This window comes from Physeter macrocephalus, chromosome 1 (assembly GCF_002837175.3).
Source record: "Physeter macrocephalus isolate SW-GA chromosome 1, ASM283717v5, whole genome shotgun sequence".
Taxonomy (NCBI): domain Eukaryota; kingdom Metazoa; phylum Chordata; class Mammalia; order Artiodactyla; family Physeteridae; genus Physeter; species Physeter macrocephalus.
Genome location: NC_041214.2, coordinates 38424486 through 38436862, shown reverse-complemented (window position 1 = coordinate 38436862; position 12377 = coordinate 38424486). Strand labels below are relative to the sequence as shown.

The following is a 12377-nucleotide window of genomic DNA, read 5'->3' as shown; positions in this document are numbered from 1 at the left end:
GTGCTTCTTGGCCATCTGTATGTCTTCTTTAAAGAAATGTCTATTTAGGTCTTCTGCCCATTTTTGGATTGGGTTGTTTGTTTTTTTAATATAGAGCTGCATGAGCTGTTTATATATTTTGGAGATTAATCCTTTGTCCGTTGATTCGTTTGCAAATATTTTCTCCCATTCTGAGGGTTGTCTTTTCATCTTGTTTATGGTTTCCTTTGCTGTGCAAAAGCTTTTAAGTTTCATTAGGTCCCATTTGTTTATTTTGTTATTATTTCCATTTCTCTAGGAGGTAGGTCAAAAAGGATCTTGCTGTGATTTATGTCATAGTGTGTTCTGCCTATGCTTTCCTCTAAGAGTTTTATAGTGTCTGGCCTTACTGTCCCCTGTTTCTTGTAGGCAAGACTCCAGCCTCTATGACCTTCCCTGAGTTCCAAAGGGTGGATTCGAACAAAGGAGGAGCAGCCAAGAGACCATCTGAGATGAGGCAAGATTAAAGGGACCAGAGAAGCTCATCAAGATGAGGAGATGAGGTTAAAGGAGGGCAGGCCCTGCTAACACCCTAGTCTTGTCAGAGACCCCACCCTTGAACCACTGTTATAAAACTCTTCATCCAATCCTCTGGGGTTGGTACACACAGTTGTGAGGGCATTAGCCCACTGTGGCCCCCTTTGCCTGTAAAGTAATAAAGCTGTCCTCTTCTACTTCACCCAAAACTCTTTCTCTGAGATTTGATTCGGCACCAGTGCAGGGAGGCTGAGCTTTCAGCATCGTTTCTCATGTGCTATCACATGCTGTCAGTATGGACTTCAAGGCTGGGAAGCTAGAAATCCCCCCAGAGCTGACCCTCGGGTGCCCACCATGCCTTTATGGGACTCCCCAGCCCCTCTGTGGCAGCTCTGGTCCACCTGTTTTCCTCATTGCATTCAACAAATATTGATGGGAAAGCTCTACACCCCAGGCACTGGTGTGGGCTGGGCACACAGCATGAGCAAGGTGGACAACGTCCCTGCTCGCAAGACCAGGGGTCAGTTTACTGGTTCTGTAAGAAGCCAGATAGGAAATATCTTAGGCTTTGGCTCTGATATAGCAACTCTGTCACAACTACTCAACTCTACCCGTTAGTGCAAAAGCAGCCAGAGACGATAATATTTAACTACAAAAAAAAACCAGATTGGACGCCTGGCCATAGTTTGCCAACCCCAGCCACAGAGCTGACATTTTATGGAGGGGAGACCAAAGAGCCTAGGAACAAAAAATAAGAAAACCATAACAACGTGAGAGAACTATGCAGAGAAAGAAAATAGGTCATTGGGTGGAGAGTGATGGGGAGGGTACTGCAGGCGGAGTGGTCGAGCAGACGTGTCTGAGGAGGTGGCAGGCACACTGAGTGCTGAGGGACAAAGGAGCTGGCCATGGTGAAAGTCAGAAGGCCGGAGCCACAAGCCTCAAGGCCCTAAGGCGGGAGCAAGCTTCGGGTGCTTGAGGACTCAAGAGGTGCACTGTGGCTACATTGAGTGGGCAGTGGTGGTCGTTTGAGCTGATGTAGGAGATAACGGGTCCCCGCGTGTGGGGCTTTGCTCCCAGGGGAGGAGTTTGTCTTAGTCTTCTTCCCGTGATGGAAAGCCACCGGAGGGGTACCCCAGGAAGGGTGACATAATTCCTCTTTCCCGTCCCCATGGCAGTCCCAGACCCCAGGCTGAGGGATGTTCCTCCTCGATGGGCGCCCTCTCCCAGGCCGGCCAGAGGGGCCAGGAGTCCGTGAGACAGGGTCTCTGGAGGGTACTCTTTGTCTGCCTGGAAAATGCTTTCTCTAGCATTTTGCCTGCTCCTGACTCTTACTTGAGCTTTGGTGGGGAGGGGTGAGCTACCTGGTGCCCGTATCTGGGGGCCAAACTGAGCTCAGGGTAACAAGTTCCCTGTTACCTCCATTTTTCTGGCCTGAATGCAGGTACCTATGGGTCCACTGGTGGGGTCACATTGTCATCAAGTGTTTGTCTGATGATAACTATAATAACCACACCCATTATCACCACTTTGGGTGGTGCCCAAGTGACCAAGCAGCTCACTTGGTCACCCTCCAAATCCAGTACTGCAAGGGAAGTTATTATCCCCATTGTGTGGAGGAGGACGTCAAGGCTGGGGGGCAGAATCCCCCAGAGATGAACCAGTGTTCTGTCCATGTGGTTCCTCCAGGGCAGGAAGACAACCCCATGTCACCTGAAAAGGGGCAGCTCTGCCCAGAGGGCATCCCTGCTCTGAACAGAAGACAGCGGGGCAGGGCCTGGGGGATGCACCGACCTGGGGCCCCGGAGGCCCGGGGGAGCTGAGCGACCCTTGCACGCATGGGGGCCGTGTGGTCTCCAGTTCCAGGACGAGATTCTTCATGTCTGGGGAGAGAAGCTTCAAGGCAAAGCGACACAGGTTACAGGTCAGACTTGGGGGACAGAAGAATGGTCACCTCCTGGACATAGACCTGTTCTATAGGCTAGCCCCTGAGGCTGGCGTTTCCCTGACACCCCAGTGGGCGTCTCAAGAAGGCAACCTCTGGATCCCCAGTTTCCATTCTCTTATCTGCTCTGAGACGAACCTGGTTTGAATGGATTACAGAGAGATAATGACCTCTCGGATGGAGTTAGGAAGCTCACTCAGGGGCCTTTTATCCAATGTCCAGGACAGCACCGTCCAAGAGAAATAAAATGTGAGCCACCAATGCGAGACACCTATATAGTTCAAAATTTCCTGGTAGCCACATAAAAAAGGTAAAAGGAAACAAGTGAAATTAATTTTAATAAGTATTTTATCTTACCCAATATATCCCAAGTATTATTATTTCAATGTATATTCAATGTAAAAAAATTACTGAGATATTTTACATTCTTATAAAATGCATCCAATGTGTATTTTACACTCAGCACATCTCAACTGGAGCTGGTCACACAGGGCCAGTGGTTACTGTACTGGAGGGTACAGGTCTAAGAGGTTCTGGAAAGATCTGAGCATCTCAAATCCCTGAACTGCCCTAGCCAGTTGTCTTCTAGGTCAGTTTCTCCAATCCTGCTCTTTCTTCACCTTTTCCTCTCTCCCCACTTCCGTTCCCTCTCACAGGACTGTTTCCTGTGTCACCTCATGGATACGGGTGTGGATTCGGGCTGTGGAACGGAATTTCACAAGCACTTGGGGAGAAGAAAGACAGAAGGGAAAATTCCATGTCCGAGTCACTGATAGGAGCCCAGAAAGTTATAAATTCACCTCAGTGTTTTTGAGAGGACGGGACACTTTGCCAAGTCCAATTCCCTGCTGAGAAGCATTTCCCTCCATCACTTGTTTAAGGCGGTGGGAGAACAGACATGTACCAGAAAGAGCTAAATGTCCAATCTGGTTTCCACCTGCCACGTGAGGGCAGAGAGCTAGATGCCTCCGGACAGACTCCCACTGAGCAGTGGGGGAGAAGGTGAGCTGTGTGGTGGCCCTGGGACCTGCATTTCTGCTCTGTCACGAGCCCAGAGCTACTCACCGGACTTCGGCCTCCTCTGAAGAACGGTGGTGGAAACAGAGGGGGTGGCGGGGGAGTCAGCAGGCAGCATGCTCTGTGGCCGCCACGCTTCTTCTGATCCAGGCCGGGAAGGGCTGTTCAGAGAAAACAATGCTCATTAGCGTGGGGTCAGTGCTAGGGATTCTGGGTGTCCACCACGCCCGGGAAGACTACGTCTCATTTCCGAGTCTCATTCCAGACATCCGAGTCTCGTTTCCAGGCTGTTGGGTGTGAGCGCACCTCCTGCCTGTACCTGACCTAGCCCTTCCCTGCTTTCACTGGATAAATGAACACATGGTGCAGCCACTGTGACCATCACGAGGTCCAGGGCTCCTTCTCCAGACACTGACTGGTCACTCTGTAGATGGGACAAGGAATGCCAAGTTCAAACTTACTCATAAGGTGCCCCCAACAGTTGGGGAGAAGGCAGTGTCTGTTAATACCCTTGATGCTGTGCCCAGAAGGAACTGTTCTGAGTGGGGAGGCAGCAGGGCTGGGGGCAGCGCTGATCAGACCCAGAGCCAGGATTTCAAACGTAGATTTGACTCCAGACTCTACACAGACATTCGAGGTCACCCATGCTCACTGGAGAGCTAAGGTTTAATGTCTCCAGACACAGGTGTGAGGAGATGAAGAGAGGGCCCTGGATACTTACAGCTTCCTTGTCACATGCCCGTGTTCAATGTTAGTAAATGTTCAGTGTTGACGTGTACCTGGCAGAAAGGACACGGATCCTAAGTGTACAGCCCACTGGATTCCTGCAAAGTGGACACACCCTAGAAGCCAGCACCTGGGTGGAGACACAGAACTCCCTGGCCTCTAGAAGCCCTTTCAGCTCCTGTCCAGTCTCTGCACTGTTCCCTGTCCACCACCCTGGCTGCTAGCCCTGGGGAGTCCTTGTGCCTGTATTTGAACTTTATATGAATGTGAATTCTTGTGTCCTTCTTTTGCTCTACATAGTGTCTGTGAGGGGCTTCCTGGTCATTGCTGGTCGTTGTTATGCTGCTGAATAGGGTTCCTGTTCAGGACTCGGTCACAACCTACTTGTCCATCCTGCTGCCACTGCACACTGGGTTGACACCACTACACACCCACCAGAGTGCCTAAACTGAAAAGGACAGAAAAAACAAATGTTGGGAAGGACGTGGAGCAACCAGAACGCTCATCCATTGGGAGTGAAAATTGCTTCAACCTCTTTGGAAAACTCTCGGCATTGTCTACTAAAGCTGAATATAGGCACATACGAGAGCTCAGCAACTCACTCCTAGGTGTTTACCAATGGAAAAATGAGCACATGTTCACCCAACACACGTACTAGAACATTCATAGCAGTGAGATCCGTAATCGCCCAAAGCTGTAATTTTCCAGCTCCCAGTTTGGGTCTCGTGATGGTACCTCCATCTCCACCCTTTCTCCAAACCTCTGATCTCACAGAACATGGGCAGGTTTCCCCCCACCCCCTGCACTCCTCTTGCCCTGACCCCAGTTTTCAGTCTTGTCTCCCAGGGGACAGTGCTCGCCTTCTCTTTCCACCCTGTCATCCAGGACTTGCCTCACACGTCAGGCAACCAGTAGGTGCTCCCCAGAAGGCACCCAGTGTGGGGCGGCTTGTGTCAGCTCCAGCGCCCCGGAATCACCGCCCTGAGCACACCCACACCCTCACACCCAGCAGAGGAGCATCCGCTGGCAGGGCCAATGGTCCTCAGCACCCTCAGATGATGCAATGCCCCCATTGGTAAGTAATATTTTTAAAGACCCCTTTGTTACCCTAAAATGAAATTCATAAATAATACAACATACCTATACAATTAAAAAATCAATATAATGCTCTGAATATAATATAAAACAGAACTCTCAGAAAAGTGATTTATGATATAAAAATGCATATTTTGACTATAAGTGGTCAGGCACTAGCACATCAGGAAACATAATGATGTAGTTAGATGCTTGCACCTATATGTGAAACCGCAGTGAATGTAACAGCTACGAACACAAGGTGCAGTAGAGGCAACACAAATGCTTCAAGTGACGTGCCTGCTGTGCGATGTGATTTTCTCAAATGATGAAAAACACTGGGTAAAATCCCAACCAAACAAAGCACAGTCATTACTCAGCAGCTGTAGTCTCAGAAAACTCAGTTTCATACTACAACCGTTCAACAAATTTGATGTCAAAGAGAATTAGTTTCTAGGATGAGATAATTATACAGGGTATGTATCATCCATGTGACATTTCAGAGTCATGTGGGACATGGAACCACTCTTCATGTATGATTCTGCCCCACTCTTTGTGGGAAACCTCTCACCTCAGCCACTGTGACAACTGAAAATGAAAATTTCCAACGTGGCCCCATGAAACGCTCTCTGACATAAATTGTAGCAATGTTTTCTTAGGTCAGTCTCCCAAGGCAATAGAAATAAAAGCAAAAATAAACAAATGGGACTTAATCAAACTAATAAGCTTTTGCACAGCAAAGGAAACCATAAACAAAACAAAAAGACAACCTACAGAATGGGAGAAAATATTTGCAAATGATGCAACCAACTAGGGATTAATTTCCAAAATACACAAACAATTCGTACAGCTCAACAACAAAAAAACAAATAACCCAATCAAAAAATGGGCAGAAGACCTAAATAGACATTTCTCCAAAGAAGACATCCAGATGGCCAATAGGCACATGAGAAGATGCTCAACATCACTACTTATTAGAGAAATGCAAATCAAAACTACCATGAGGCACCATTTCACACTAGTCAGAATGACCATCATCAAAAAGTCTACAAATAACCAATGCTGGAGAGGGTGTGGAGAAAAGGGAAGCCTCCTACACTGTAGGTGGGAATGTAAATGGGTACAGCCACTATGGAGAACAGTATGGAGTTTCCTTAAAAAGCTAAAAATAGAACTACCATGTGATCTAGCAATCCCACTCCTGGGTGTATACCTAGATAAAACTCTAATTCAAAAAGATACGGGCACCCCTACGTTCATTGCAGCACTATTTACAATTGCCAAGACATGGAAGCAATGTAAATGTCCACTGATGGATGGATAAAGAAGATGTGGTACATATATACAATGGAATACTACTCGGCCATAAAAGAGAATGAAATAATGCCATTTGCAGCAACATGGATGGACATAGAGATTATCATACTAAGTGACGTAAGTCAGAGTAAGACAAATATATCACCTATATGTGGAACCTAAAAAAATGATACAAGTGAACTTATTTACAAAACAGAAACAGACTCACAGACATAGAAAACAAAATTATGGTTACCAAAGGGGAAAGATGGGGGAGGGATAAATTAGGAGTCTGGGATTAGCAGATACAAACTACTATATATAAAGTGGATAAACAACATGGTCCTTCTGTATAGCACAGGAAACTATATTCAATATCCTGTAATAAACCATAATAGAAAAGAATCTGATATATATATGTATATATCAGATATATATATGAATATATATTCATATTCATATATATATATGAATCACTTTACTGTATACCAAAAACTAACACAACTTTGTAATTCAATAAAATACTTCAACAAAAATAAAAAAATAACAAACAAACAAACAAAATAAAACAAAATGGCCCCATTAGAAACTGTTGGCTTATCCCATGTTTGGAGACTGGCTTGGTCATGAACAGTCCACAGAATCTGGTTCCCACACAAAAGCAGCATCTGCCCCAGGCCAGGGAAGTTAACAAGGAACTGAGGGAATTCAGAGAAGCAAGGAAGAGGTGATGTCTAGCTGGGAGGGACATGGGAGCCCTTCTGGAGAAGGTGGCATTCCTGCTAGCTCTGGAAGATTGGGGAAGATTCAGACAGGAAGTCTTCCAGACCCAGGAACTGTCTAGGGCAGTCAGGGGCACTAGCACTGGGCCTTGAAGGACTGGATGGGGCAGGGGTGATGGAGGAGGAAGGCTCCCCAGTGAGGGGGAGGAACAGCAGGTAGAGACAACGTTCTATTCAGGCCACTTTGACTGCCAGAAGCAGAAGTTCATTCACACCGGCTCAGGTGGGAGAAAAGGGAGGTTTATCATAGAGCTCACAAATGTTAGGAAGAGCAGGAACTGAAACTCCTGGCACTCCTCTTCTCCTCCCCCCTCCTCTCTCTTCCCCTCTCCTTCCCCTCCCTCCCCTCTCTCCTCTCCCCCCCACCTCCTCTCTCTCCCTCTCTCCCCCTCCCCCTCTCCTCTCTTATGCTTCCTTCTGTGCATCTGTTCACCCTGTCTTTTTTAAATTTCCTCTTTGATTTCTTCAGTGATCCATTGGTTGTTCAGCAGCATATTGTTTAGCCTCCACAGGTTTGTGTTTTTTACAGTTTTTTTCTTGTAGTTGATTTCTAATCTCGTGGTGTTGTGGTCAGAAAAGACGCTTGATATGATTTCAATTTTCTTCAATTTACCAAGGCTTCCTTTGGGGCCCAGCATGTGATCAATCCTGGAGAATGTTTCATGTGCACTTGAGAAGAATGTGTATTCTGTGGCTTTTGGGTAGAGGGCTCAATAAATATCAATCAGGTCCAGCTGGTCTAATGTGTCATTCAAGGCCTATGTTTCCTTATTGATCTTCTGTCTGGATGATCTGTCCATTGATGAAAATGGGGTGTTAAAACCCTAGATCTGAAGTGGGTCTCTTGTAGACAGCATATATACAGGTCTTGTTTTTGTATCCATTCAGCCAGTCTATCTATGTCTTTTGGTTGGGGCATATAATCCATTTACATTTAAGGTAATTATCAATATGTATGTTCCTATTGCCATTTTCTTAATTGCTTTGGATTTGTTTTTACAGGTCCTTTTCCTTCCCTTCCTCTTTTGTTCTCTTGTGACTTGACGACTAACTTTAATATTGTGTTTGGATTCCTTTTTCCTTTTTGTGTGCGTATCTATTGTAGATTTTTGGTTTGCAGTTACCAGGAGGTTTTGATATAGCAGTCTGTATATAAACAAGATTGTTTTAAGTTGCTGGTCTTTTAATTTCAAATGCATTTCCAGTATCCTGCACTTGTACTCTCCCTTCTCACGATTGCTGGTTTTGATAGCATATTTGTGCGCAGATGATTTCCTGCTTTTACTTTATGTTTGCCTTTACTGGCGAGCTTTTCCATTTGTAATTTTCTTGTTTCTAGTCGTGACCTTTTCTTTTCCGCTTAGAGAAGTTCATTTAGCATTTGGTACAAAGCTGATCTGGTGGTGGTGAATTCTCTTAGCTTTTGCTTGTCTGTAAAGCTTTTGATTTCTCTGTCGAATCTGAATGAGAGCCTTGCTGAATAGGGAATTCTTGGTTGTAGGTCCTAGCCTTTCATCACTTTAAATATATTGTGCCCCTCCCTTCTGATCTGCAGAGATTCTGCTGAGAAATCAGCTGATAACCTTATGGGAGTTCCCTTGTATGTTATCTGTTGCTTTTCCCTTATTGCTTTTAATATTTTTTCTTGGTCTTTAATTTTTGTCAGTTTGACTACTATGTGTCTTGGCATGTTCCTCCTTGGGTTTATCCTGCCTGGGACTCTCTGTGCTTCCTGGACTTGGGTGACTGTTTCCTGTCCCATGTTAGGGAAGTTTTCAGCTATTACTCTTCAAATATTTTCTCAGGTCTTTTCTCTCTCTCTTCTCCTCTGGGACCCCTATAATGCAAATGTTGGTGCATTTAATGTTGTCCCAGAGGTCTCTTAGACTGTCTTCATTTCTTTTCATTCTTTTTTCCTTTATTCTGTTCTGTGGCAGTGATTTCCACCATTCTGTCTTGCAGCTCACTTATCCATTCTTCTGCCTCAGTTACTCTGCTATTGATTCCTCTTAGTGTATTTTTCATTTCAGTTATTGTATTGTTTATCTCTGTTTGTTTGTTCTTAAGTTCTTCTAGGTCTTTGTTAAACACTTCTTGCATCTTCTCAATCTGTGCCTCCATTCTTTTTCTGAGATCTTGGATCATCTTCACTGTAGTTACTCTGAATTCTTTTTCTGGCAGATTGCCTATCTCCACTTACTTATTTGTTCTTCTAGGGCTTTATCTTCTTCCTTCATCTGGGACATATTCCTCTGCTGTTTCATTCTGTCTGACTTTTTGTGATTGTGGTTTCTGCTCTGCAGGCTCATGGATTGTAGTTCTTCTTGCTTCTGCTGTCTGCCTGCTGGTGGACGAGGCTATCCAAGAGGCTTGTGCAGGCTTCCTGATGCGAGGGGCCGGTTCCTGCCCACTGGTGGGTGGAGCTGGGTCTTGTCCCTCTGGTGGGCAGGGCTCTGCTCAGGAAGACTTTAAGCAGCCTGTGTGCTGATGGGTGGGGCTGTGTTCTCACCCTGTTGGTTGTCTGGCCTGAGGAGTCCCAGCACTGGGGCCTATAGGCTGTTGGGTGGGGCTAGGTCTTGGGGAGTAAATGGCAGCCTCCAGGAGGGTTCACGCCAATGAGGACATGCCAGAGCTGCTTCTACCAGTGTCTTTGTCCCCACAGTGAGCCACAGCTGCCCACCACCTCTACAGGAGACCCTCCAATACTAGCAGGTAGGTCTGTCCCAGTCTCTTATGAGGTTACTGCTTTTTCCCCTGGGTCCTGGTGGACACGTGACCTTGTGTGCACCCTCCAAGAGTGGAGTTTCCATTTCCCCCAGTCCTGTGGAGCTCCTGCAATCAAACCCTGATGGCCTTCAAAGCCAGATTCTCTGGGGGTTCCTACTCCCATTGCCAGACCCCCAGGCTGGGAAGCCTGACGTGGGGCTCAGGACTTTCACTCCTGTGGGAGAACTGCTGTGGTATAATTGTTTTCCGGTTTGTGGGTCGCCCACCCAGTGGGTATGGGATTTGATTTTATTGCGATTGCGCCCCTTCTATCATCTTGTTGTGGCTTCTTCTTTGTCTTTGGATGTAGGGTATCTTTTTTGGTAGGTTCCAGAGGTTTTTTATCAATGGCTGTTCAGTTGTGATTTCAGTGTTTTTGTAAGAAGGGGTGAGCTCACGTCCTTCTACTCTGCCATCTTGCTGGCCGTAACTAAGAAGTCCTCAGGCAGATGGCTTCTGGCAGGGCTGTACCTGGAATTTAATGACATCAGCAGGAATCGTCTCTCCTGACCTCTCGGCTCTGCTTACTGGTGTCATCCTCACTCAGGTGGCTCTGCCTTTATTTTATGAGAGCAAGATGGGCACTAACTGCCACAGGCTGACCCACCCTGTCTTTTTTTGCATCTTTACTCTCCCATCACTGCATGATGGCTGACCCAGTCTTACCTCAAATCTTTTACCTCCAGCATCTATTTTGCCTAGAACATCCCTTTGTGGCTCTTGTTTCAAATATCCATGATGGGGACTCTGATGGCCCTACACATTTTTTCCAGCCAAGTGATAGGTCCCTGGGGTGGCTGTGCAGACCTGCCCGGGACCAGGCCCAATCTTCAGCAGCATCTCAGTGTGTTGCCAGCTCCACTGAGGCTATGGGAGAAGGTTCTCTGGAAGGGAGCAAGGGCAGGCAGACCCTCTAAATAAGTTAAATAGAGCACAGAAGCAAGAAGTTTTAAGGTGTAGGTCTAATGGGAGAGGAGGTTCTGGAAAGAAGAGCATAGGTGAGGAAGGCTGGAAAGTTAGTTTGGGGCTACATTGTGCAGTTTTGGATCCCCCACCAAAGGGTTTGGGCTTTATTCAAAATGTAGGAGGGGGGCTTCCCTGGTTGCACAGTGGTTAAGAATCCACCTGCCGATGCAGGGGACACGGGTTCAAGCCCTGGTCCGGGAAGATCCCACATACCGTGAAGCAGCTAAGCCCGTGCGCCGCAACTACTGAGCCTGCGCTCTAGAGCCTGCGAGCCACAACTACTGAAGCCCACGCGCCTAGAGCCCGGGCTCTGCAACAGGAGAAGAGACCACAATGAGAAGCCTGCGCACTGCAACGAAGAGTAGACCCTGCTCACCGCAACTAGAGAAAGCCCCACGCGCAGAAACGAAGACCCAACGCAACCAAAAATAAATAAATAGATAAGAGGGTTAACATAAATTTTTTTTAAAATGTGGTAGGGAGCCACAGAAGGTGCTGAGTGAAGGAGTAATAGGGTCAACACGGTGCTGAGAAAGATGGTGTAGGGGCAAAAGGTGGGCAAGGAGAGCTCAGAGAACGGCAGGCAGCAAGCAGGCTGGAGATGTCCTGTCAGGGCCTGCGCTGGTATGGAAGCAATGAGGGCCAGAAGGAAGGGGCCACAAAAACATCCTGGGGAGAAAGAAACTGGGGGTCAGTGCACTGCAGGGGTGAACGAGGAGGAAGGATCAGGGTGATTTTGATGTTGCAGGGCACCTGGGGCAACAGTGGTCAGAGTCTAAGACAGAATAGTCAGAGAAGGCACTGGTTTGGGAGGAAAGCTTCCAGCTTTAATGTGAGACATTTGTTCATCTGTGCTTGTGCTTTGCCAGGCACTGGACTAGGCGTTGTGGGGGCAGAGCGGTGCTTAAATGTGCCCCTGCTTAGGGCCCACTCTGCCCTGCCACACCCAGCCCCGTCCTGGAGACTCTTACTCTACAGCAAGAACTGTCAGGTTCACCCTCCACCAAGAAGCTTCCCTCGATTCCCAGGCCAAGACGGAGGGATCCTGCTATGCTTCCTCTGGGTTTACCCCATGTTAGTTCTTATCCATGGGGTGTTTCCTTGTGCTCTCTGTGAGGATGGGCATCAGTTTTTTTTTGTTTTTTTTTTTTGTGGTATGCGGGCCTCCCTCTGCTGTGGCCTCTCCCGTTGCAGAGGACAGGCTCCGGACGCGCAGGCTCAGTGGCCATGGCTCACGGGCCCAGCCGCTCCGCGGCATGTGGGATCCTCCCAGACCGGGGCGCGAACCCGGTTCCCCTGCATCGGCAGGC

At 47.4% G+C, this 12377-nt stretch overlaps 1 protein-coding gene across 1 annotated transcript in view; it reads right to left on the bottom strand.

The window, feature by feature from the left end:
• Positions 1-12377, bottom strand: part of COLQ (collagen like tail subunit of asymmetric acetylcholinesterase) — a 22225-nt gene that overhangs the window by 4846 nt on the left and 5002 nt on the right. Inside the window, exons 2-3 of the mRNA XM_028489999.1 lie at positions 3506-3618; positions 2290-2391 (exon numbers count right to left, since the gene is read on the bottom strand). Coding sequence (XP_028345800.1) covers positions 2290-2391; positions 3506-3618 — 215 coding nt within the window. The remainder of the gene's footprint in view (positions 1-2289; positions 2392-3505; positions 3619-12377) is intronic.